At 37.0% G+C, this 25,362-nt stretch overlaps 1 protein-coding gene across 1 annotated transcript in view; it reads left to right on the forward strand.

Moving 5' to 3' along the window:
• LOC102487753 (collagen alpha-1(XIX) chain) overlaps positions 1-25,362 on the forward strand; it is a 196,433-nt gene that overhangs the window by 136,693 nt on the left and 34,378 nt on the right. Inside the window, exons 12-14 of the mRNA XM_006159630.2 lie at positions 11,244-11,297; positions 23,164-23,217; positions 25,043-25,078. Coding sequence (XP_006159692.1) covers positions 11,244-11,297; positions 23,164-23,217; positions 25,043-25,078 — 144 coding nt within the window. The remainder of the gene's footprint in view (positions 1-11,243; positions 11,298-23,163; positions 23,218-25,042; positions 25,079-25,362) is intronic.

The raw sequence follows: 25,362 nt of genomic DNA on the forward strand, positions 1-25,362 counted from the left end.
ATGGCCAACTGTGGTTCGAGTCCTGGACCTGGCAGCTTGCTTTCTCTGTCTCTCTCTGGTCAAATCAAATAATAATAATAAAATTAAATTATTAAACTTTAAAAAAATAAAAAATAAGGCAAGATGGGAGTGTGCTCACTGGTGTATCTTGACTTACTGCTTGGCAGCCAGCTGCCTATAGCTGGAGATCAGTGAGACCAAGTGCTGCCGTGCATCCTCATATGCGCAGGTGAGCAGTTCTGCTCCATCCCCCTTCCCGCTGCTGTGTGCCAGCCCGCAAGTGGCCAGAAAAGGTGCAGGTAAGAAAGTGAGGAGGCAAGTCGCTGAGCATCTCTCACCTCTTTACTAGAAAAACCAGCTCTGCCCTCTGTCTTCGTAGAAGGAGGTCAGCATGCCCTCCTTCATGTCTCACTTCTGGAAGATGCTATATCATCTTGAAAACCTGGTTCAATTTGCCTTTTCTCTAAGCTTTGTGGTATCTTTTATGTGCCATTAGCCAATCATTGTGTGTTACTAGCAAGAACAGTACTATCTAATGTATTTAATTTGTTTTGGAAATCATAGCGCATCTTTACACATAGAAGATGCAGCTTTTAATCCCATTGATGACTTCCTCTTTAAAAGTACTCTTCTGAATTCCTAACCACATTCTTCTTGGTTTTTCTCCTACCCACTGACCAAGATATGTTTTTTTCCACTCAACTCTTAAAGTAGTAGCATTTGCTAGGGCCCTTCTGGGGCTGTCTGCTCTCCTTCTGATCTCTGTGCTTCAGTGACTTTTTCAACACCCACAGCTTCAATTCTTACCCATATACCAAAGACTCAAAAGGCATCACCCAGACTTCCTCCCTCGACCTGCACATCTAAATGAAGTCTAAGCATTGTCACCTGATGGTCTCAAAGGAACCTCAAACTTGACATGCCCAAAGTGGGTATTTCTATATCTCCAATCACTCCTCTTCCCAAGCCAGACTAATATTGTTTACTGGATCACTTGGATTAAAAGATTTGTTTGTTTACTTCTTCCATACAAGTGAGAGATATAGACAGAGAAAGCACCTTTAATGGCGTCTCACACCACAATCCCATCTCCTAGCCTTCCCAGTCAGTCAGGATCATGGGCATGTGCGCTCAGCAGGTACAGTCAGGCTGGGGAAGCAAACCTCCATCTTCCATATGGCTCCCCTTTCACCTGAGCAGTGTGTTACCATTGTACTAGTGAGCTGATTCTCAGGTGAAGATCTTGAGAATGATCCTGCTAGATCTCCAGGTTTTACGTGTCGTGTTCCCTATTATCTTTTCCTTGTTCCTTTTCTTCCATCACGTTGTCACTCCCTCATTTCAGATGTGCATCAAATCCCAAGAATTGCCCTGTTTCTTAACTGGTCACCCTGGCCCGTCTCACTCAAGATGCTGCCTCATTCTCTAATACAGTAGGGAGAACTATCACTGATGATGCTGAAGGGCAAACAGAAAGATGTCACTTTTTATATTTTATATATATATATAATAAATAAATACACATATAATATGTGTGTGTTTGTGTGTGTGTATATATATATATACACACACACATATATATACATATATATATATATATATATTTAGTTTTGCTATAGGGTACATGTGCTCGCCAGAGAGGGAGAGAGAAAAAGAGAGAAAACACCTTCTCTAGAGGGGAATGACCACACCATACTCCCTTCTCTCTCACTTGTTTCTTAGGATTTGGGGCATGCATACACACATGCCTGGCATGGTTTTCAAGCTGCCAGGTTTTGGACTTGAACTACGTAGTCGAACATTTGAGATCCTGCTGCCTTAACCACCATACCACCTGGCTGGCCCATTTAAATATATTTCTTATATCTTTGTATGTGCCTGACGTTAACATTATTTATCACAGTCTTGACAATGTTAAGTGATGTATCTCATTCTTTCTTTCTTTATTGCTATAGGGTGCATACGCTCACCAGACAGAGACAGAGAGACAAAGAGACAGAAAGCAAGAAATCACCCCCCAGGGGGGATGGCCATGCCACAATCCCTTCTCCTCCATTCTCCTCTCGAGATCTTGGGCACACACGCACACATGCCCGGTGTGAGTTTTAAGCCACTGGGGACTCCCACTCATGGGAGTCCAGCAACATATCCATTACGCTAACTGCTGGTCCCAATTATGTGGGATTTTTTAACCAGAACTATGGGTAAGTCAGCAAATGAAAGCAAAGACAACTATCTGCTTTGGCTATCAACTAGAACTTGGAAATAGTTTGTGATACATAAGTGGACGTGTTTCTTGAAGATTTGTTCTTTACATACAAAATATAAACCAAGTAAAATTTATAATCTATAATTATTAAGATATCTGCATTTGTAGTTACTAAAGAAAATTGATATAAGCTGATTTTATAGAAGTTATTTTGTTAGATTAAGTTCTTTTTCCAAGGAGAGAAAGAACTTATTAATAGTTCTTTCTCCAAGGAGAGAATGAACTTAATGAGGTTTATGTCACAAATGTAATTAGGTGAATAATCTTGACTGTAATCCATTTAGTTAAAAGAATTACAAACAATGTTATGACATAACAAACAGGTTTTTATCCAAAGTCTGTTTGAGATCCTCCATTTAAAGAGTAGGAACTTTAGTCTCTGAAAATGAATTTGCTATAAACCTTATTTGAATTCATCCTGATAGCCTTATGAAGTCGTTCTTTTAAGAGAATTTACGTGAATATAATGCATAAATATACCACCTTACATATAATTTTTAAAAATATTTTGCCAGAGGGTATATGTGCTTACCAGAGAGAACAGAGAGAGAAAGAGAGAGAAAGTGAAAGAGCACTGCCAAGGAGAATAGTAATGCATAATCCCTTGTCATCCATTTCTCCCTCCTTTTGGGATTTTGGGGACACATGGACTGGCCTGTTTTTTACAAGATGCCAAGTCCAGAACTTGAACTGCACAGTCAGCTATGTGGGATCCAGCCACCTGAACAACCATGCTACCAGCAGGCCCTAATTTGTTTAAATCTCAGCATTTCAACAATGCTATTTAGGTAGGTTTAGGTGTTACTTGCTTTTTTCAGTTAATATCAAGGCCAATAATACAAAGTACATATGTATATTCAGGTAGCTACAGACACAGATTTATGATTGAAATCAGGCCTCCCGTTTCTAAGCACTAGACTTAATTTACTAGATCACAATTAGAGCCTTATACTTTGGCATGGCAATTTTTGAAAGCCTATCATGTTCCAAGTCTATGTTTAACTACGAGAAACATAATCAGTTTATCACTTCTTTAATACCATCATCAACAAAGCTCTAAATTAGTCTTGCTCTAAACTATATTGAGATGGTAAGCTACAGGTATCATTAAGTAAGAAAATAAATTCTTATTTGGAGAAGAAAAGTTCTATTTCATAATTTCCTTTGCTTAACTGATCTTTATGTACCAGTCTGTACACTATATGTAGTACACTGTGTACTACACATAGATTTTTTTTTAATCTTCAAACTTGCAATATCTAGGTGAAGGAGTTTTGCTTAAAATTATATTCCTTGACTGATTTTTTAAAAATTATTTTTTATTTAACTTTATTCATTTATTGATTTATTTGTATTTGACCAGAGAGGGGCACAGAGAGAGAGAGAATGTGACAAAGCAAGCCATCATGTCTGGGACTTGAACCATGGTTGGCCATGTGGGAGTCCAATGCCCTTTAACCACCATACCATCTTTCAGCCCAATTTACTGATTCTTAATAATGAATAAAAACCAATATATTTGAAGGGTTTAAATTACTGAAAAAGTAGGAGTTTATTTGGAATCTTTAAACATCAATGCTTCACAAAAGAAATGTGCTTTCATTGTTTCTGATTTCCTGTATCAAGTAGATTTACTTCCATCCCAACAGACCAGAAACTAGCATGAAACAGATACTTCCGATGCTAAATCTATTGTTAAAAGTGCGCACCAATTTTATGTACAGTGTAACAGGGTAGACAGAAAAAGAATGAAACTAGCTTTTACTGAAAATATCCTTATATATTATTAATATACTATATAATAACAATAATACATAGCATAATATATATGTATATATATATTAGTAGTATAATATATATGCATATAATATATACATATACTCACAGACTAATAGAATAGAAAGATGACCGGGGAACGATGTGCATATGTGGGAAGACCAACTAAGGCCAGCAAAAAGAGAAAGCCAAAGACTTGAGAAAAGACTGTATCTTCGAGCGCATTCTCCAAGCCACCCACACAGATTGATTAGAAGATGGTGGAAGCCTTATGGATTTGAGATATTTATATTGCTTCTGCTCAAACCATTAGAAAAGACTAAACTACTGGGACACAAGGATTATGCCTAGGAAGCGGTTGATTAATAAAAGTGAGAGGGAAATAAATGAACAGAGACATTAGTGACTACTCATCATATGAGACAGATTCCATAGTTCAGGCAAATGACGCCAAAAGTTACAAGATGTACAAAAGAAAAGAAAATGTATCTATACTCGTGGGACATAAATCACTAGAAATTGACTCTAAGTGAGCAGACGGGTCCCTCATATTAAACTTAGAAGAAAAAGACGAGAGAAATATTGTAAATATTTTTAAAACCTTAGAGAAAACTTTGTTTAAATCATTAAATTTAAAATATGATGATTATTACCCATCAATAGAGCATCTCGGTAGAGAAACAGACACATTAAAAAGAACCAAATGGGGGTTTGAGTGGTGGTGCGGCAGTACAAGGCAATGCTCTGCAAAGCTGACCTGTGTGAGAAGATGCTGAGTTTGTGTTCAGAGACCTCTCTGAGTTTGGGGGGCATGCACGTGCCCATGATCCAAGCTTGGCTAAAGGTGTGGGTGACTCATGGCATCAAGACTCTGTTGGGAGTGTCTGTTTATCTATCTTTTCCTGTCTGTCTTGCTCATGTACTCATGGAAGAAATAAGAATGAAAGGATTTATAAGTGAATGTTGTAAACAAATTTATGCTAACTACTCCTATAATATAGATGAAATGTATTCCTAGGAAGTATAAAATTGCCCAAACTGGCCCATGAACAAATGAGAGTTCTAAAAAGGCTGCTGAAGTGACGGATCCCAGATAGGGACAAAATGAAGTCATTGGGAGCTGATAAACATTGCCATCACCTGGGTTCCCCTAAAACAAGGTTCGAGACAATGACAAGGACAGATTATTTATTTGAAAGGTATCTACAATACAAGCATAAGGGAATGGAGAGGATAAATAAGGAAACAACGAAAAGCTGATTCTGGGTACATTTTTGAGCTGCTCATCATTGTGGGAAACTGTAGATGAGCTCTACTGAATGCCCCCTAAGGAACCCTACACAATGTGGGTTGGGCCTATCCCTCTATGGACAAAAGCTGACACATTAATCCACTAATTTCTGTTATCCTTTGTTAGAGGATTTCTTCTAAGATTGTTAAAGCTCCCCATCCTGCCTAGCCAGAGTTGAACAAACTCCCCAGTTTCTGAATAAACCAGAGGCAGAAAACCAGAGGAGGGTTGAACCTGAAGGCAGAATGTGAATAGCATTCAAAACTCCCTGGAAAGTGTCTGCTGTGACTTCATCTGAAAAACGATGTAGGCCTCAGGCACTTGGCACAAGGTGAAATTAAACCAGTTGAATTAAAGTCCCTATACAGACATAGTAATTGAGTAAATAACTTGGGGTAGTAGAAGAAATTCTTTGACAATATGGAAGTTGCCTATATCCTGTGAGGTATTGATTTGTCACATCAGTAAATCACACTTTGTGTGGTTACTGCAAGAATTAAAAGAAGACATTATTATGTAAAGTGCTTAACACAAAGTTGGGCACATACTAAGGCATACAGAATAAAAGCTATTATATTATTGCTGCCATGAATTGAAATATTTGTAACATTAGTAGCTATCTGAATTGTTGATAATAATGGATGATTTCAAAGTCTGTAAAAGGATTTCACTACTTAGCTGAATGTAATATTTTACATGCCAAGGCATTGCAATTGTGTTTGAGAAGATATTAAATTTTGGTAGTTTTTAAATTAGTTTCATCAAAGAATGAGTACTGGGAAAATCTTAAATATAATCTAATTCCTGTGTATCATCTTTCCTTTGGTTACAATTGCATTCAAGTTTTCATTGGACTAAAATGATTTTATTTTCAAAGAAATCTGCAGAGACATTCTGTTGCATTTGCTTTTGAATCTTTTCTGCTTTTAAACTTATGCAAAAAAAAAGAAAGAAAGAAAAAGAAACAATCTATAAGTACGTTCTACTCTCTAACAATCTCAGATGTCAAATAAGTTTTCTCTAATTTTAGCTTAAATCTTCAGTAATGCAGTTTGGGTTTTACTCATTTTCTTCTCAGTGGAGAAAAAGGGAACAGCTGGTTACTATTGTCAACTTTCTATTGTTTGGGATTTATTAAATATGCAACACTTGAATATTTTTTGTCTTCTGGATATGGAACTTCCATTGCTATTTTTTTTAAAAGAATGATCAAATTAGAAATTGTGACGCTTTATGGGGCTGGCAGGTGGTGTGGTAGTTGAGGCGCTGGACTCCCACATGGCCGACCATGGTTCAAGTCCTGGATCTGATGGCTTGCTTTCTGACTTTCCCTTTCACTCTCTCTCTCTGGTTGAATGAAATAATAATAATAAATAAATAAAATTAAAATTAATTTAAAAAAAGAAAGAAATGGTGAAGTTTTAAAGCTCAATGCGTTTTGATATACAACCTGACAAATTAATACCAGTTGAAATATTATCCTGATAGCATTTCTTTTTTATCTTTTTGTGATAAATTGCTTGAAGTGGGTTTTGCTCAACTATCAGTTGAAACATAAATGTTTCTTATAAATGATAAAAATATTTTCACATTAATAATACAATTCACACCATATATTTTTCCCAATTTGTTATTTGCATTTTAGTTTAGTTTATATTATTTTTGCCTTATGAGTTTGTAATTAATATTTTGTCAAAAATATTCTTTTCTCTCACAAATTTCTATTTGTATGTCAGTGCTTTGAGATGTCCTGTCCATGATGAATGCTGAGTTGTGTTCACCTATATTTTCTCTGAATCCTTTAATATTTGGGAGTCAGCTATCTAATCCATCCAGAATCAACTAAAAATGAGAGATTACATATTTCTAATAAATTTCAAGATGTTTATTGTAGCATATTTTTCAAGTCTGTTGTAATATTCTCATTATGAATCTGCTACATTTATATTCATAATATATGCCAGTGACTCTCAACCAGAGGTTACTTCACCCTCTAGGAACAATGTCTGTATGTATTTTGAGACTACGATAGACATTTTTATTATCAATGCTTAGGGTAGAGGGCATGAGGGAGAGACTCACTCCTGGCCTCATGATGTCTATCCCCAGGGACATTGCCAATTATCCCACAATGTGCAGGTCAGCCCCCACAACTCGGAATTATCCATAATCCCAGAATGAAGAGCCAATGAGAGATATTAGTCGATAGATGATAGACAGATAGCTATTATTGGATACCATTCCTCTGCCAGTTATATACTCACCAGTAGTAATATTCTCTAGCCTATATTTCTGTTCTCTACCTTGAAGAGCATTTTGAGAGATTTTGACTCTTGCTTTGCAGAAATCCAGATACACTCTATAATAATAATTATCATTATTATTAGTGAATATTATCAATTATTATTACTTTAATCCCTGGGGTATTTTAAAAACAAATGAGTTTAGTAGTTTTACAAAACAGACTGTATACCATACTGCCTGAGTTGAATCAGGGTTCTACCCCCTCCCAAGCTGTGTGACCTTGGACAAGTAACTGAAGTTTAGCTTCTTCACCTCTAAAATGAGGGTACTAGGTATGTCTTTATTCTACATTGTCGTAAAATTGTAAGATACTGAAAGCAGTGCCTGGCACATAGTAAATATTTTAGTGGTGTCTGATAAAATTGATGATAATAAAATAACTTTTAACGAACCTCATTTGATCATAGTGACCCCCCCCATGTTCTTTTTATATTAAAACTATACTTTGGCCTAGTGTGTTGCTAAGGCAGCTGGATCTTTCATGGCCGACTGTGTGGTTCAAGTCCCTGACCACAGCATGAGAAACATTTCGGGTGTTAAAGCAGTGTGTTTCTTCTTTAGTCTCCTGCCACTCCTATTATCCTCTTGCCATGCAGCATAAACCCCATCGGAACATAAACTAGCTTCTCTATGTTAATTTTATGTAACTTTTATTGCCCCATTAAGCTTACAGATTTCCTTGTAGGTACGTATCTCTTTAGTATGTAGAGTTACTTATTCTTCCCATCTCTGAGAGCCATTATTTTTTAATAAAGTCTATATTCACTCTTAGTGACATGCTGAAAGTTAGTGTTGATATCCATGGAATGGTACTTGTCTTCTTATGTCAAAATTTTGATTCATTCTATTACCTTGTGCTGAACACATCTTAGGTCGACTTCTAAACACTGAATTGTTTCAGATCTCCTTATCGGAAAGATACGTTCTTCTGTGTATTTCTGCGCCTCTTAGTTCTTATTTATGTTCTTTTTATATTAAAACTATACTTTGGCCTAGTGTGTTGCTAAGGCAGCTGGATCTTTCATGGCCGACTGTGTGGTTCAAGTCCCTGACCACAGCATGAGAAACATTTCGGGTGTTAAAGCAGTGTGTTTCTTCTTTAGTCTCCTGCCACTCCTATTATCCTCTTGCCATGCAGCATAAACCCCATCGGAACATAAACTAGCTTCTCTATGTTAATTTTATGTAACTTTTATTGCCCCATTAAGCTTACAGATTTCCTTGTAGGTACGTATCTCTTTAGTATGTAGAGTTACTTATTCTTCCCATCTCTGAGAGCCATTATTTTTTAATAAAGTCTATATTCACTCTTAGTGACATGCTGAAAGTTAGTGTTGATATCCATGGAATGGTACTTGTCTTCTTATGTCAAAATTTTGATTCATTCTATTACCTTGTGCTGAACACATCTTAGGTCGACTTCTAAACACTGAATTGTTTCAGATCTCCTTATCGGAAAGATACGTTCTTCTGTGTATTTCTGCGCCTCTTAGTTCTTATTTCCTTCTGTCATATGTGGCATGCTCTATATCAGCAATGTCCAGTGACGTTTTCTCTGGTGATAGAAATGTTCCAATCTGCACAGAACAGTACAGTAGACAATTCAAACGCTCGAAATGCAGCAATGAGAGCAACTGATGAATTGAATGTTAGATTTTATTTTACTTTTTTAAAGAATTATTTTATTTGACTTTATTTATTTGTTTATTTATTTTTTTAATTTGACCAAAAAGAGACAGAGTGAGAGAGAGAGAGGGAAAGTGAGAAAGCAAGCTATCAAGTCCAGGACTCGAACCGTAGTCAGTCCAGCGCCCTTAACCACCATGCTACCTGCCAACCCTAGATTTTTTTTCAGTTTATTTACTTTTAAATATACATATTTGGCTAGTGACTACTATATTGGACAGTACAGCTGAGGAATGACTGCTAAGTCCTCTGTTTCCAGTCATTAAAATCCTCAGCTTCATTCTAACTTGCACGTATTTCAGAGAATGTGTTTGCAATGTGCTTTTTTTGTCCTGTATAAAACATATATTATGTGTGCATGTGTGTGTATATGTGTGTGTGTATGTGTGTATCTTACACGCCAAAGAGCAGATTAAGTTATTTATCTCATTCCCTGTGTTTTCAGTGTAGTGATAGTACATATCCTTAGATGATTGGCAGTGCACACATGTATTTCTTGTCATAGATCATTTTATGTATTATCTCTTAAAATCAAGTGCCTGAATTGCTTTCATTCTTCCCCAAGTAAAAATTAATAATTGTCCTTATAGAACAAAGGTAAGAATACTAGATAAGACTAAAAACAAGAATTAAAATGATCGTACTATCAGAAAGCAGAGATTGCTGCTGCTACCGAACACACGCACACACACACACACACACACACACACACACACATGCACACACGGAGACAGACTTTCTACACATCATAATTCTGTTTTAAACACTGTAGGGACTATATAGAAAATACACATTTTTTTTTGGAGAGATTTTTACTATAGGACGTGTACGCTCGCCAGATCTTAGGCATGCATGCACATGCCCCTGGCATGAGTTTAAGCCACTGGATCCAGGACTTGAACCGCGGTCAACTACGTGGGAGTCCAGCGACATAGCCATTACGCTAACTGCTGGTCCCAGAAGATGTACATTTATTGGTGGAAAACAAAGGAAGAGTAAAGGGAAAAAACATTCATAATCCCAGAATATGTAAATTAACCACTTTTTCTTTTTGCTTGTTTTTATTCTACCAAAGTGAGTACCAAGACCTGTAAGTAGATGAACATGCAGGCAGGAAGGGAGATAGATGGGTAGGTGACCAGGCATTTTAAATTACATCATAGATATGTAGGTGAACCAATTAAAGTAAATACCTTCCAGAAAGTAATCAAACAAAAAATACATATTACTTTGGATATGTGTGTCATCTACAATGGTGTTAGAAGCCATTGGAACATTTGTAACTTTAATACAAATAGATACTATTTGCCATTTATTCACTGAATTTGTCGATCTGCTCATAGAATCTTACTCCTTATGGCATGAGAATTGTTCCATAGTACAAAGTATAACTTATAAACATGGTTTAGTGGCTACATTATAGCCCATTCTTTGTTTTCTATATCCTGTATTTTATATAACCGGTTCCCTGTTGTTGAATATTTAAAATACTTCTCCTTTTTACTACTCTAATTATCATTACACTCTTTATATGAGTGCCTAAAATTATTTATCTCTGACTGTTTCCTTAGGAAACCTGCTCAGAAGCAAAATCACGGGTCCAAATAAAATGAACAGATTTAAGATCCTTGCTATACATTGCCAAATTGCCCTTCAGAAAGTTCTTTGCTGCTTTATAGAAAATAAACAATACTTGCTCTATTTCTACCCTGTCATCATTTTTATACAGCTTTTCTTTGAACCTCTAGACATATCTTTGGGTTTAAGACTCAGAATCGTTTTTAAATAAATGTTTCTTTCAAGAGATTAGCAAAGTAATCACGTTGTTGTAAATACCCAAACAGCAAAACGCTCCTGTTTTTCCTAGTAAAGATGTCCAGATATAACATTTTTCACTGTATTAATTGTTTCTTCTAGGGTGAGCAAGGAGCAAAAGGAGATCCCGGTCTGGCTGGCCTTCATGGACAAGATGTAAGACTGACCCTCGATGTTCTAGTATTCTGCTTACCGATGCCACGAAATTTGCTCTGCAGTGCTCTTGGGGTTTTACTCTCCTTGGCAGAATGAGGCACAGTTGAAGGAAAATTAAGAATCAGATGGGTTTTCCACATGGCTTAGTAGGGCCCAGTGTTCTGTTTCCTTACAGGTAGTTCTATGGTTTTGTACATTTTGTACTTGTGCTTATTCTTCACCCTTTCTTCTTTGCTGTTTCTGACTTGGGTTTTTTCCTAATCTTCCTTTCTCTGTATTTTTTCTTCTCGTATATGTTCTGCTGTAACCTGTGCTCTTACTCAGAGTTCCCTTTCATTTCTCTCCAAATCTTCATGTAGTGGGGGATCTGAATTAGTAGAGTTTCAATGATTAAAAGAAAGAAAAGAGGGGCCAGCAGATGGTGTGGGGGATAAGGCAGTAGATGCCCATGAGGGTGACCACAGTTCAATTCCTGGACCTGGGGGTTTGAAAATCACACCAGGCACGTGTGCATGTGTGCCTAAAATTCTGAGAGGAGAAGTGGAGGAGAAGGATTTGTGACATAGCCATTTCCCTCAGGGGGTGATTTCTCACTTTCCTTTTCACTGTCTCTTTCAGTCTCTGGTGGGCACACATGCCCTATGGAGGAGAAAACTTTAAAACAAAAAGAAAGAAAGAAAGAAAGAAAGAAAGAAAGAAAGAAAGAAAGAAAGAAAGAAAGAAAGAAAGAAAGAAAGAAAGAAAGAAAGGGAAGAAACAGAGGGACTATTTGTATTGCTCTCCTCCACAGGCCTAGTTCTTGAGACTTCAACTGACACTGTCAAGTTCCAATCATCTCCTTTCCTACCCATCAGGAAAATGATCTTCTCTACCCGTTCCCTCAGGAATTCAGTTCTTAGGATTAAATTTTAATAAGAACTCAAATCTAGGTTTTCCTCTGGAAAAAAAAAATAATCTTATTTCAAGTCATCAAACACCCCATTTGCTACATGTTAACTTTATTGAAGAAAGAATAGTAAGGAAATAGAAAATAGAAAGTCTGTAATAAGAATTAAACGGGTTTTTCTCTCACTTTCCTTTTCTTATTTGCATAAATATGCTTGAGAAAGGACCTGAAGGACCACACTATCTGCTTCATGAATACAACAATAAAAGAAAGCTGTATGAGGAAGGGACCAGCAGTTAGCATAATGGCTATGTCACTGAACTCCCATGTAGTCGACTGCGGTTCGAGGCCTGGACCCAGTGGCTTAAACTCACGCCGGGCACGTGTGCATGCATGCCCAAGATCCCGAGAGGAGAATGGAGGAGAAGGGATTGCGGAGTGGCCATCCCCCCTGGGGGGGGATTTCTCGCTTTCTATCTCTCTGTCTTTCTGGCGAGAGCACGCGCCCTATAGCAAAAACCTCTACAAAAAAAAAGAAAGAAAGAAAGAAAAGAAAACTGTATGAGGAATACTCTATTCAGTTCCTTAATGCTTTAGGAATGTTACAAAACCCATCTTTGTGCTAGATCATCACAGTGGAAAAGGAAGCTGAAAAGCAATGTTGGGAGCTATGGACAAAAGAAGGGGGATACCTGAGGAGGTTTCCTCCCAAAGAGAAATAACCCAGGAGTTAACAACAGTAGTTCATGCTGGCAAGAGGCTCTGAGATACCTCTACCCTCCCAATTTGACTTTCTTATTTTGCTCTTGATAAGCCCCATTCACATCTTCAGTATGACTTCATTTTCCTTCCTGTCTTCTTTGAATTTATTTTTCCACACCAGAGAATAGGCAGTAGTAGCACCAATGGCTTGTAGCTAAGGGAATCTCTGCATCTTCTTTACCACCTGTGGTTCGTAGGGACACTGAATGGCACAGCCGCAAGTCCATGTATCTTTTTTTCTTTTTTTGAGAGATTTTTGCTGTAGGACGGGCATGCTCTCCATAAAGACAGAGAGAGACAGAGAGACAAAAAGCGAGAAATCACCCCCCAGGGGGGATGGCCACGCCACAATCCCTTCTCCTCCATCCTCCTCTCGGGATCTTGGGCACGCACGCACACGCGCCTGGTGTGAGTTTAAGCGACCAGGTCCAGGACTCAAACCGCAGTCGATTACATGGGAGTCCAGGGACATAGCCATTATGCTAACTGCTGGTCCCAAGTCCATGTATCTTTTTTTCTTTTTTGTGAGAGGTTTTTGCTATAGGGCGCATGCACTTGCCAGACAGACAGAGGGAGACAGAGAGATAGAAAGTGAGAAATCACCCCCCCCCAGGGGGGATGGCCATGCCGCAATCCCTTCTCCTGCATTCTCGTCTCGGGATCTTGGGCACGTATGCACACATGCCCAGCATGAGTTTTAAGCCACCAGGTCCAGGACACGAACCCCGGTCGACTACGTGGGAATCCAGCGACATAGCCATTATGCTAACTGCTGGTCCCCCAAGTCCATGTATCTTGACAGAGCATCTCCCTACCCCTGTCACTGAAGGTACCTAGTGAAGTGGTAAGAGCTCTACAGTAGAAAACTAGGACCCAGTTTGTGCCCCAGCCTGTCACTTACCAGAGTCTGCAAAGTGAAGGATTTGAATAGATTTACAAGTCCTTATCACTTACCATAGCCTACAACTTTATGCAAATACATTATGAATATTATAAACTTGAGGGGACAGGCAGTGGGACAGTGGTAGCACAACTACACCTACACAGAAAGAGTGCTGGGTTTGTAATCCAGGACCTCCCTGGGCATGCTCAGTTCACACAGACATGCTTATGATCCAAGCTGACTGAGACTAGGTTGGATCATGGTATGGCGACCTTGTTGGAGATACCTACCTTTTTCATTCATTTTCTTTCTTTCTTTCTTTTTCTTCCTTTCATTTCTTTCTTCTCTCTCTCTCTTTCTCTCAGACAAAACAGGTAGACAAACTTTTTTTTAATTACAAAGTTGAAAAGTTTGATGAAATTTTAAGTATTCATTAGGTATTTTTGAATTCTATATTCCCCAGGAAAGGAATGGCCATGTCTTAGAAACCCTGGTATTTAGTAAATGTTTGAGGCAAGCTGTCAATAACTATTTGATGACATTTAGTTTGAAAAACTGAACAATTGTTATGACAGTCTAAAATATAACCTATTAAAACCTCAATATGATAACAGTGGATGAGAGTGTACAGAGAATGATATTGCAGAGATAAAACATGTGATTTGGCACTTGATTACAATGAAAACTCTAAACTAACCCAACATTTTGACCATTGTTTATGGGAAGGATGTTAACTTGTAAAAAAGATGACAATTGAAAGAGATTAACTATAATGTTGCCAAAGATAACCAAGCTACATGTATGTAGGCTCTCTGAGTAGGGGAGCAGAATAAAGAATTTTAGACATTCACAAAGACAATGTTCTAATAGAAATAGAGAAATTGACAAAGGATTTTTTCCTAGAATGAGATATGAAGGGTTAGACTCTGAAATATATTCGCATTAATTTAGAGATTTGGAAATTTTTATATTGTCTGGAAGTAAGGTGATTTGGCTTTTTAATCAATTGGTAATACAGATAAATTTGAGTGCCTACAACATACTCTCCTGCTCTGACAGCCATGGTAAGAGGGTACATCTAAAAGTTCATGGGAAATTGGAATTAAAGTATGAGTTTATTTCTGTATAATTTTTTTAAATCCACACATAGTTTTTTCATAACATGCATTTTCCGTGAACTTTTTAAAGACCTTTCATCTCAGTTTAAAATCCGAATAAGACCAACTTGCTGAGGGAATCCACAGCATTCAGGGCAATGTGACCTCTTCTCTTTAGAAAGGATCCTGGAGGACTCCTTCACTTGCCCCAATCACATGGGTGCCATTTCTCTAACGCCGTAACTGTTTAATGTAGCTCATTAAGTACTCATAAAGCATGGGAAAGGACATTAACTTTTCTCACTTGATTACTTAATTAATATGTAGATGATGTTGTTTTCCTTTACCTAGTTTTGCCAAAAATATTCAGCAGTCATAATTAAGGAGAAATAAGGAAAAGTAATGAAAATTTCTCTCTATTCCCTCTACTATGGCAACAAGTAAAGAATCAAACACTGTCTTAGTACACCATTGGTGCAGTATTGTTACATTTCGTTATAGTTCATAAGCTGTGTTCATGACGAATTTGAAATCTGATTCCTACCCAACTTTATAGGGTATAGAGTAGGCAGTGATAATATCCCTGTTTTCAGAGGCAATAAATAGAGGCTTGAGAAATAAACAGCTTTCTTCTAGAAAATAGTAAAATGAGCCTTTAACCCTCAATATTTGACTGAAAAGTCTGATTTGCCCACTAAATCAGGCCATATGTCATTGCCTGTTTTTCAGTGCTTAAAAAAAAAGCCAAACTGTGCAAACTAAAGTAATTCAGCCTTTCTGACAGGTCACCCTGACTTTCAATAAGCACAGGTTCACACTCCTAGGGAATAAAGAGTATTATAATGGGGAGTTCAATTTGAATTAAAGTCAAGCCACAGTAGGGATTACAACTTCAGAAATATTCCATTAGAATGCATAGTTAAAAGACTCAATGGGCCAGCTCCTTCTGGCTATTTCTAACTCAGAGTAAATTGGAATGATTTCATATTCCAACTAATTGAATTCAAGCAGCCTTCTCTTTTTGTTAATCTTTATTGTTGCATATGGCGCATATCTTGGTGTCAGTATATCTTATAATATTAAGTTGTTGGAAAAATCATGATGCTCTTTTGCCTAGAAAAATACCATGACTTTTCTGACAACCTAATCATTTCCACTGTTCCAGCTTTCCCACAAAATGGGCCAGTCACTTTGGAAAATGTAAACTTCAATTTCAAAGGAAATACGTAATTGTTCAGTCTGTCTCAACGGGGCACTATTGGTATTTTGTATGAAACATTTCTTTGTTGTGTGGGGACTATCTTGCCAGAGTAAAATTGTTAGCATCCTTGAGGCTCATCAATTGAAACTAAATGCTACTAGCAACCCCCTCCTCATTGAGATGTCAAAAACATTCTCATATCTTTCTAAAGGCTTCTTTGACAGTCGGTGACACACTGATCTCCATGGTATTACTAAACAACATGCATATTTGTAGTTCCCTTATAGTTTGAATAATTCATTTAAAACTGTGCAAAAGAATTGCTACAATTTAACCTTCGAAATACAAGACCTCATCTTTACACACATTCTAGCATATAATTAAATGATTTTGATTGCAGCCTAATATGAGATATATTCAACAATGGTATCTTAGAACAGACTTGAGGGAGAATACCATAAAGTTGGTTTGTGACCTTTGAAGTCAAACTACCTGGGTTCAAGTCCCAGCTCTGCCACTGAATAGTTTGCTACTATTAATGCTTGGGGGACCAGCAGCTGGCATAATGGCTATGTCTCTAGACTCCCATGTAGTCAACCATGGTTTGAGTCTCGGACCCGGTGGCTTAAACTCACACCGGGCACATGTGCATGCGTGCCCAAAATCCCGAGGGGAGAATGGAGGAGAAGGGATTGCAGTGTGGCCATCCCCCATTGGGGGCAATTTCTGACTTTCTGTCTCTCTCTTTCTGGTGAGTGTACCCAACCCTATAGCAAAAACCTTTCCAAAAAAAAAAAAAAAAGCTTGGTACTTATCATTTCTGAGCCTCAGTTTCTTTGTATGAACAATTAGGTGATAATAATATTTACCTCATAGATGTTTTGGGGAAGATTAAAGGGGTTATCATACCGAAAGCATTTAAAACAGTGTCTGGCATATAATAAGAGCTATATAACTATTTGCTGTTATTAGAAACTAAGTTAAGCAAAACACGTTTAGCTCTAATCGATTTTTTTTTTCATTTATTTCCTTTTGTAGAGTTGTGTAATCTTAGAAAAGTAGATTTCAATCATTGAGTTTAGGCCTCCTTCTCTGCTTCTCCATCCTGCTCTTGCAAACACCCTTTATCAGAATTATAGCATCTGATGCTTCTAAAATAATCACATTAATCTCCTTATGTCAATGCAATCTGTACTATTGAAAATAGTAAATATTGAAATCACAAAATCAGAGATATCAGCTAGTGACAGCTGTTGCCATTGCTGGGAATAAGATGCAGTCAGTAGAGGCCGGAGCAGAGTTAATGAATGGGTTAAACTTTTTAACAAATGACATTATGCAACAGCTCAAGAGTAGTAGGTGTTCCAATAAAAATTAATTTCATAGTCCATTGCTTTGCTAATTCTAGTTGTAATACTGTTCTTCAGCTTCCTCTTACCTTTAGATAAGTTTATGTGTCCACATTCCATGCAGAGTAAAGTGCACGGTAGTTTGCTTACTGTGATTTTGAGAACCTTTATAAACACGAATCTTATTGAGAACTTGGATATAGATACACTTCCTTCAGGGCTGTATACTTCCATGATAGTACTTAATAATCACGTGGACTTATAATTTGTTTTATTACTTCTTCGTCCCCTTCTTTGTCAGTATTTAGTGAACCAAATACAGTTAGATACTCATCTTATTCCATATTGAATTCAGAGTCTATCCCATTTGATTCTTTCTGCTTTATAGTGAGTGCTATGGCTTTTTCCCCTAGCACTCAATAACCATGGATAACAACAGCAACGCGTCACCAGGAGAAAAATTGCACTTGAGAAAAGCATTACTGATCTGTTTCTCAGAGACTATTACAATGCCCTGGCCTTAACAACATTGTGCTTTGTCACAGGAGGACATGAGTTACATGGGTCTACTTCAATGGCCATAAAAGTAGAAGCTTGACGAATGTCGTGCTTCTCGATTGCATTGCTTCCTCTGTGAGTTAAAGCACAGTGGTTACATATCCATCAAACTGAGCATAAAACTGAAGAGAAAGAACTATTAACTTAAACTTGGACTTGAAAAGTAAAAGCAACATTTATTAAGTGCCCACCATGTACTAAATGTTTTTACAACCTATGATTCTCAGGACAACTTTTCAGGATACCTATTACTCAGACCTATTTTATAGAGGTGCTTAAATAAATTACCTACAATTTTGAGTGAAATGCCATTACACTCCTTACTCTACTAAACTCCACATCTCTGAAACCTGAACAACTCCAGTAGAATTAGGCATTCCCGGGGTTGGCTGTATACTTCTCTAATGGTACTTAATACTCACGTGGACTTAGAATTTGTTTTATTACCTCTTCATCCCCTTCTTTGTCAGTGTTTATTAAACCAAGTATAGTTAGTTGAATCAACTGCCAGTAAGACCCTTTCCTAGAAGTTATAATCAAAGTTAATTTTTAAAGTAGGAATCTTCAAAATTTTTAATTATTATTCTATGCATAGGAAATAATGTATGCAACCCATATATTGGTTATGAATCCTAGTGATACAGGAATATCAGTGTAAGGACTCAGACATTACCCTCCCCTTGGAATCTTCCTACACAACTCATCCTATCATGTTCCCCATTTGGAGTTAGCAATTTTTCTGAATATTGTGCTTAATATCATCTTTTATTTTTAAAAATTCTATTTCCATATTCACTTGTTTATAAGGAGCATAGAGATGAGTCTTAGATGTTTGTACACATTCAATAACATTGATAAGATAAATGGTATTCAGGATCTGTATCCCTCTTTTATCTTGTTTATCTTTTCTCTGTATGGTTTTATGTGAACAAGAAAGAAAAAGAACTATTTAAATAAATTTTTAGCTAAGTAAATGGCATGAATTAACCTTGACCTCTTCCTTTCCCTGCCCCCATTCCAACCTACTTGCCTCCCTGATCTGCCTCCCAGTAGCCAACTCTGACCACTTCTCTCCATCTCTTCCACCACCACCCTGTCCCAGCCATTCTGTTCTCTTGCCTGGACACCTGTCGTAATCCCCATTTTCTGCTTCCACTCATGTTGCCTACAACCTATGTTCCACGTTATAGAAAAAGTGATTTGCTATTTTTTTAAACAGTCACATCATGTCATTTTCCTGATTAAAATTGGTTAGTGGCTGACTGGCTTCCCATTGTACTTCAAATAAAGCCCATCTTCCTCAAGACGGCCTGCAATGCTCTTAGGCCAGGACTGTTGGCTAACTTGAACTTAATCCCCTACTCCTTGCTCACATACTCATGACACTCATTTCATCATAGGACTTTCATGCTTGCTGTTCTAGCTACTCTCACACTTTTCCCCAGGATCTTCACAAGGTTGGATCCTTCCAAAACAACAACTATCATGTCCACACAGAGACTTTCTTACCACCCCACCTGAAGAAGCAGCTCTCTTCCCCTTCGCTCTTACCACATTCAGCCTATTGACCTGTTGGCTGTCAGAAACCCTCTTCATATAAAATAAGATCCATGAGGGCAGAAATCTGGACTTTGTTAAAGAAAAAAAGTATTTTGACATTTTTTTTTAAATGATAAGACTTTTTATTCAAAGCAATTGTAAAAAAGAAAAAAAAGTCAGGTTCATCTCCAAGTACAAGGACAAATGGGAATGCATAGCCAATGAATAGAGTGTGGATGAAAAATTACTAAGAGGAGACATCAGTGGTAGGGTAATTCTTACTAAACTGACTTAAGAGGATTCTTGCTAAAAATAGGCCAAGAACTTAGACTTCAAAGATAGGAGATGAAGAACTTAATCTCCTTAAAGATAGGGGATCAAAAACAGATATCAAGGGTAGAATATGCTTTCTAAACTCATTTAGCAAGACTCTTGTTATAACTGATCTTTGGGCAGGCCGAAGATGGGAGTGGGGCCAAAGTCCAAGCCTTACTGAGAAGAAACCTCAGAGAAACCTGACTAAAGTTTGATCAAGAAGAGAGTCTGGGGACCAGCAGTTGGCATAATGGCTCTGTCACTGAACTCCCATGTAGTTGACCACAGTTCAAGTCCTGGACCCAGTAGCTTAAACTCACACCAAGCACGTGTGCGTGTGTGCCCAAGATCCTGAGAGGAGAATGGAGGAGAAGGGATTGCAGCGTGGCCGTCCCCCCTGGAGGGTGATTTCTCACTTTCTGTCTCTCTGTCACTGTCTTTCTGGTAAGCGCACGTGCCCTATAGAAAAAAGAGAGAAAAAACCTCTCCAAATAAAAAGATGACAGTCTGTTAACTTCTTGGGTTTTTTTTGTATCTCTAAAGAAGTCATACCCAAAAAAAGAGAGAAAAAAACCTCTCCAAATAGAAAGATGACAGTCTGTTAACTTCTTGGTTTTTTTTTTTTTGTATCTCTAAAGAAGTCATACCCAAAAGAAACATAATCAAAACCACAGGTTCAAGAAAAATAAAAATATGTTACATTTTCTCATAGCCGCATTACAAAAGTAAAAGGAAACAGGTGAGGCCAGTCATAGTGTTTCAAGCAGTAGGTTGCCATATAGGAGGTCTGGCGTTTGGATCCTGGGTTGACCTGAATATATGTGCCTGTCCTCCTGGCTGGTTAGAAAGTTGGGGGAGGACCACAGCATGTCAAAACCTTGTCGGAAGTCTTTCTTTCTCTCTCTCACTTCCTCTTTCTCTCTCTCTGAAAAAATAAATAATAAACTTAAAAAGAAGTAAACAAAACTAATTTTAGTATTTTATTTAATATGACATGTCTAAAATATTACTATATAAACATGTAATCAATATAAAAGTCATGAATTAAATAGTTTACATTGTTTGTACAAAATATCAGAAACTCTATGGTATTTAACACTCACCGCACAACTGTGATTTAAACTAGTCATATGTCAAGAACCCAAAAGCTACATGTAGCTCAGGGATCCTGTATTGGGTGGTACAGTTCTAAAGGCTAGGAGAGTGACTGCATAAGAGATATACAATAAATGTGTAGTCAATAAGTGGATCCATGAATGAGTGAATAATAACATCTATTCACAAATATTCAAAGTTCTTTCCCTGAGTGTTTAGAATATATGATTGTGGCACTATTCACGATAGCTAAAACATGGAACCAACCCAAATGTCCACAAACAGATGAATGGATTGAAAAAGTGTGACACATGTACTCCATGGAATACTACTCAGCCATTAAAAAAAAAAAAAATCTGGGGCCCTGGAATTTGAAAAAAAGGGGGTGAATAATGAATATGGAAGATTTGTTACTGAGTGAAGCAAGTCAGGCTATGAAAGAGAGGCATTGTATGTCTCCACTTAACGTATACCAACTGTCCTCACTATGGTAGAGACTGAAAGACTGGAGGAAATAAAAGCATTAAAAATTGTTATGGACACTAGAGACAGTGGAAGGAGAGTGTAGGAGGGGAAGAGCACAGGAAAGGAAATTTGGGGATTAAAATGGAGAAGTAAGATATTTGTGGGACACAGATATGGTTTATTATCTGTTGATGAGGATGTGATAGCTTTCTCAACTGTACTGAGATGTATATCATGCTGGGTAAAGTCTCTTTACAATCTAAATTATGATTACTAATTGAATGTATAAATAATAATAATAATGAAATTTTTAAAAAGATATATATATATGATTGTCACATTTTACTCTGGAAGCATGTAGAAATACAGTATGTGTTGCTTGATTTAAGAAGGAATGGATATTTCATATATTAAAAGAATATCACATCTCATATATTTTTAAATTTTTCACTCCATCTTTTTCTGGGTATATTTCAAAGTAACAGTGAAAAAAAAAAAAAGAAAAGAAAAAAATAGCTATGAGTTTTGTCCTTGAAAGCATTTATACAACTGTAAAATATTTTTAGCCAATTTTATATTATTTTCATCTATTAAATTGTTTTAAGTATAAGACTACAGTTTTCACATACTCTGCCCCAGATTATCTTAAATATCCAATTTTCTTTTGTTTCTTTCAATTCATTATTGGCATCTATATTGAATAGCTACAGGTGAAGGCATCTGGCATTTATTCACTGCAAATTTCCAGGGTAGTAATAGCTGTATCCTTCAGTTTAGAACAGTAAGATGCCTGAATTTATTAGGCAGAGTGGAGCTTCAGAACATTATTTTTTTCATTACTGTTCTTCCCTCATCCACTGTGTTAAATTAAGGATGAAGGAAGTTTTTTTTCCCATATTTATCACACGCTCTAACTTTCTTTCTGTTTACACCGTGAATACATTCTGCTGCAGAACTGATCTTCTTCAGTGAAATCTGCTGTGGTGTGTTCTTCCCAAAAGCTGTCATTTCTGAGTAGGATCCACTAAATACCCATTAAAGCACCCACGAGTCCAGAAGTCTCATGAAAAATATTTAACTGATATTCTGTATATGCCTTATATAATTTCATCTGATACCTTATAAATCAAGGTTAAAAACAAACAAACAAAAAAGATAGACATTAGAGAACAAAAACTTACTTTAAAACAGGAAGGAGATTGTTTTAGCTCCAGCTTTGTGAGTTACAGAAAAAGAATACATCCTTCATTCTATCCCCCACACCACACACATTTAGATTTCATAAGAAAGATGTAAAAATGTTTTTGATTTAACTCTTAAATTTTGGGGGGCAAGCTTTATAAGGCCAAATCAATGCTAAATCAGAGGTATTTACAACATCCACAAATTTAAGCCAAGTGGATACTTAAAAGCTCATATAGATCTAAATGATGTTCTCCCAGATGGTGAATTAATGTAATTTTAGCAGGAAGCAAAGTTGCACAAATATGCATATTGAGGATTCGCGCTGATTTAATGTATCTGTACCCACCACGGCACAGATGTTGCTTATCATTTTAGTGCCACTTGTCTCTATTTCTCTCTATACTACAAAGGGAAGAATGGGATTTGGGAGCTCAGCAAATTATGATTTATTTTGTCACGAATGACTTGTTAGAAGTTGAAGTTTTCGGTGACCTGTGTATAGAAATCATATTGGTTATATTCTTTGTACAGGGTTTGAAAGGTGATTGGGGTCCTCCTGGTCCACCTGGCCCAAAAGGAGAAAAGGTATTGTATTTGCCCTGCAAAATGCCAATCTTTTCTTAAGAAAACCCTGAAAACCTATGCAGTAATTTAAAACAGTTTGTCTCCCCAAAGCATTTTTAAATTAACCAAAGGCTGTTATGTTAAAAGCATCAAAACCAGAAAAGGGTTTTTGTTTTGTTTTGCTGTTGTTCCTTTAATTAGTTTGAAGAAGCTAAATGCGCAATTGCTAGTTGAGATTAACTCATGTTTATAAGATTTCCCTTTTTTCACTCTTGCTTAACAGCATTAGGTATTCAGTTGCCAAATTAGCAAACATGTACTGTATCAAGGAACTTTGCCAATAGCACTGAGCTGCTACTGTAATGATGAAGCAGGTGGCTTTTAGGGGAAGGAAGCTAGCTTTGTGTCTCAGTCTTAGTCTAAATGCTCCCTTTCCTGCCACTTTCCCCCATATGCTATTTCGTAATGGCATGTTGACAGTGACCTTGAAATAGAATTGAAAAATAGTAAAAAGCAAATTTTTTGAATATAATCTTCAGGCAATCCCAGTTTGATGAGAATTATATGTGTTTTGCACTGTATTTTGTTTTCCATTCTCAGCATATTTCAAAATCCTTGTCTAGCTTCAATATTTACTGCTACATTAAAGGTGATTTTGTGGAACCAGCAGGTGGCATAGTGGTTAAGGTGCTGGACTCCCACATGGCAGATTGTGGTTTGAGCCCTGAATATGGTGTCTTGAGAAATCATTCCGGGAACTTGGCATGTGCGCCCCAGATGTTGAGAGAATGGAGGAGAAGAGATTGCAGCATGGCAACTATGGGCAAAGATTTCTCATTTTCTCTCTGTATCTCTGTTTCTCTCCAGTAAAGCACATGGGTACTATGGCATAAAGTGCTATGTGTACTATATATATGTACACACACATATACATACATACATATGTTTAATGATTTTGCAAATATTGTTTATATTAGTCAATTGTTCTAAAAAATAATGATCACACAATGCTAAGTCTCAGTTTTTGAGGGGGCTATATTAGGTGAGAAAAAAGAAATCCCTAAAGATTATCACAGCCTGTGAATATAACAGCCCAGTGCCCTATGCCTCGTAGTACATGATCTCCATAATGTCCACCGCAACAAGAAGCATGGAAGGGTGTGTAGTCTTAATGTAGAGATCTTACAAAATAAATAGAATTATTGAGATGATAAGTCCTGGAGGTGAGAACAAAATTCTAAAATTATCGAAATTTTTAGATAAACCATTTTTTAAATATTTTGAATTATTTTTTTCAATATAGCTACTTGGTCATTTGTATTCATGTAGATCAGCAAAGCAGTTTTAATATTTAAAAATACGTAAATATAGGCAAAGCCTCTTAGAGTTGACGGCAAGTGCAATGCCATTTCAGCAGAGTTTTAGAGGAGGCCATAGGACTGCTTCTTGCAGCTGGGAGGCATAAAGTGGGGAGATCCACTTAGTATTTCTGCTGATCCTCTTGCTAACTTTGTCAGAAAAATGATCTGTTGCTGTGACACTGCCCAGCTGCTCCATTGGCAAGTAACCATGTTGGAAAATGTATTTTTTCTAATTTTGAATTAATAGACAAAAGAATAAAAAAATCAGATTATTTTAACTTTTCAAAACAACTTCTGCTGCAAAAAGCAAGGGTTGCACAAGGTGATTTCGTATCATGAGAGCTAAAGACTTTTTCAAGATGAAATTTTATTTTTCTGTCCTTCAAGACTTATCTACAGAGATTGCTTCTGTTCGCTCAGAAGTTTATAAATAACATGGGTGGAAAGGAATGATAGTAATTGCAATTTTTCTTGGTCTATTTTAGGGAGATACAGGACCTCCAGGACCACCAGCCTTAACTGTAAGTATACTTGAAATCAAAATGCAAAATTGAAATATGTTATCCTGGTTATTATTCATACTACATCATGGCTAAACCAGAATTTAAATTAAAGAGTTGAAAGTGACCTCCGAGTGCTTCTAGTTAAACCTCCACATTTTAAAGGTGGGCCTTCTGCCCATAACAGTGAAGTATTTGACCCAAGGCCACGCAGGTAGTTACTGTGAAAGTCTGGATTTGGTACCTATCCTGAGTCATTTTCTCTCTCCTCCAAGTAGTTCATAATTCTGTCTCTTAAATGTTTG

The sequence above is a fragment of the Tupaia chinensis genome, unplaced genomic scaffold (assembly GCF_000334495.1).
Source record: "Tupaia chinensis unplaced genomic scaffold, TupChi_1.0 Scaffold000639_1, whole genome shotgun sequence".
NCBI classification, from domain to species: Eukaryota; Metazoa; Chordata; class Mammalia; order Scandentia; family Tupaiidae; genus Tupaia; species Tupaia belangeri.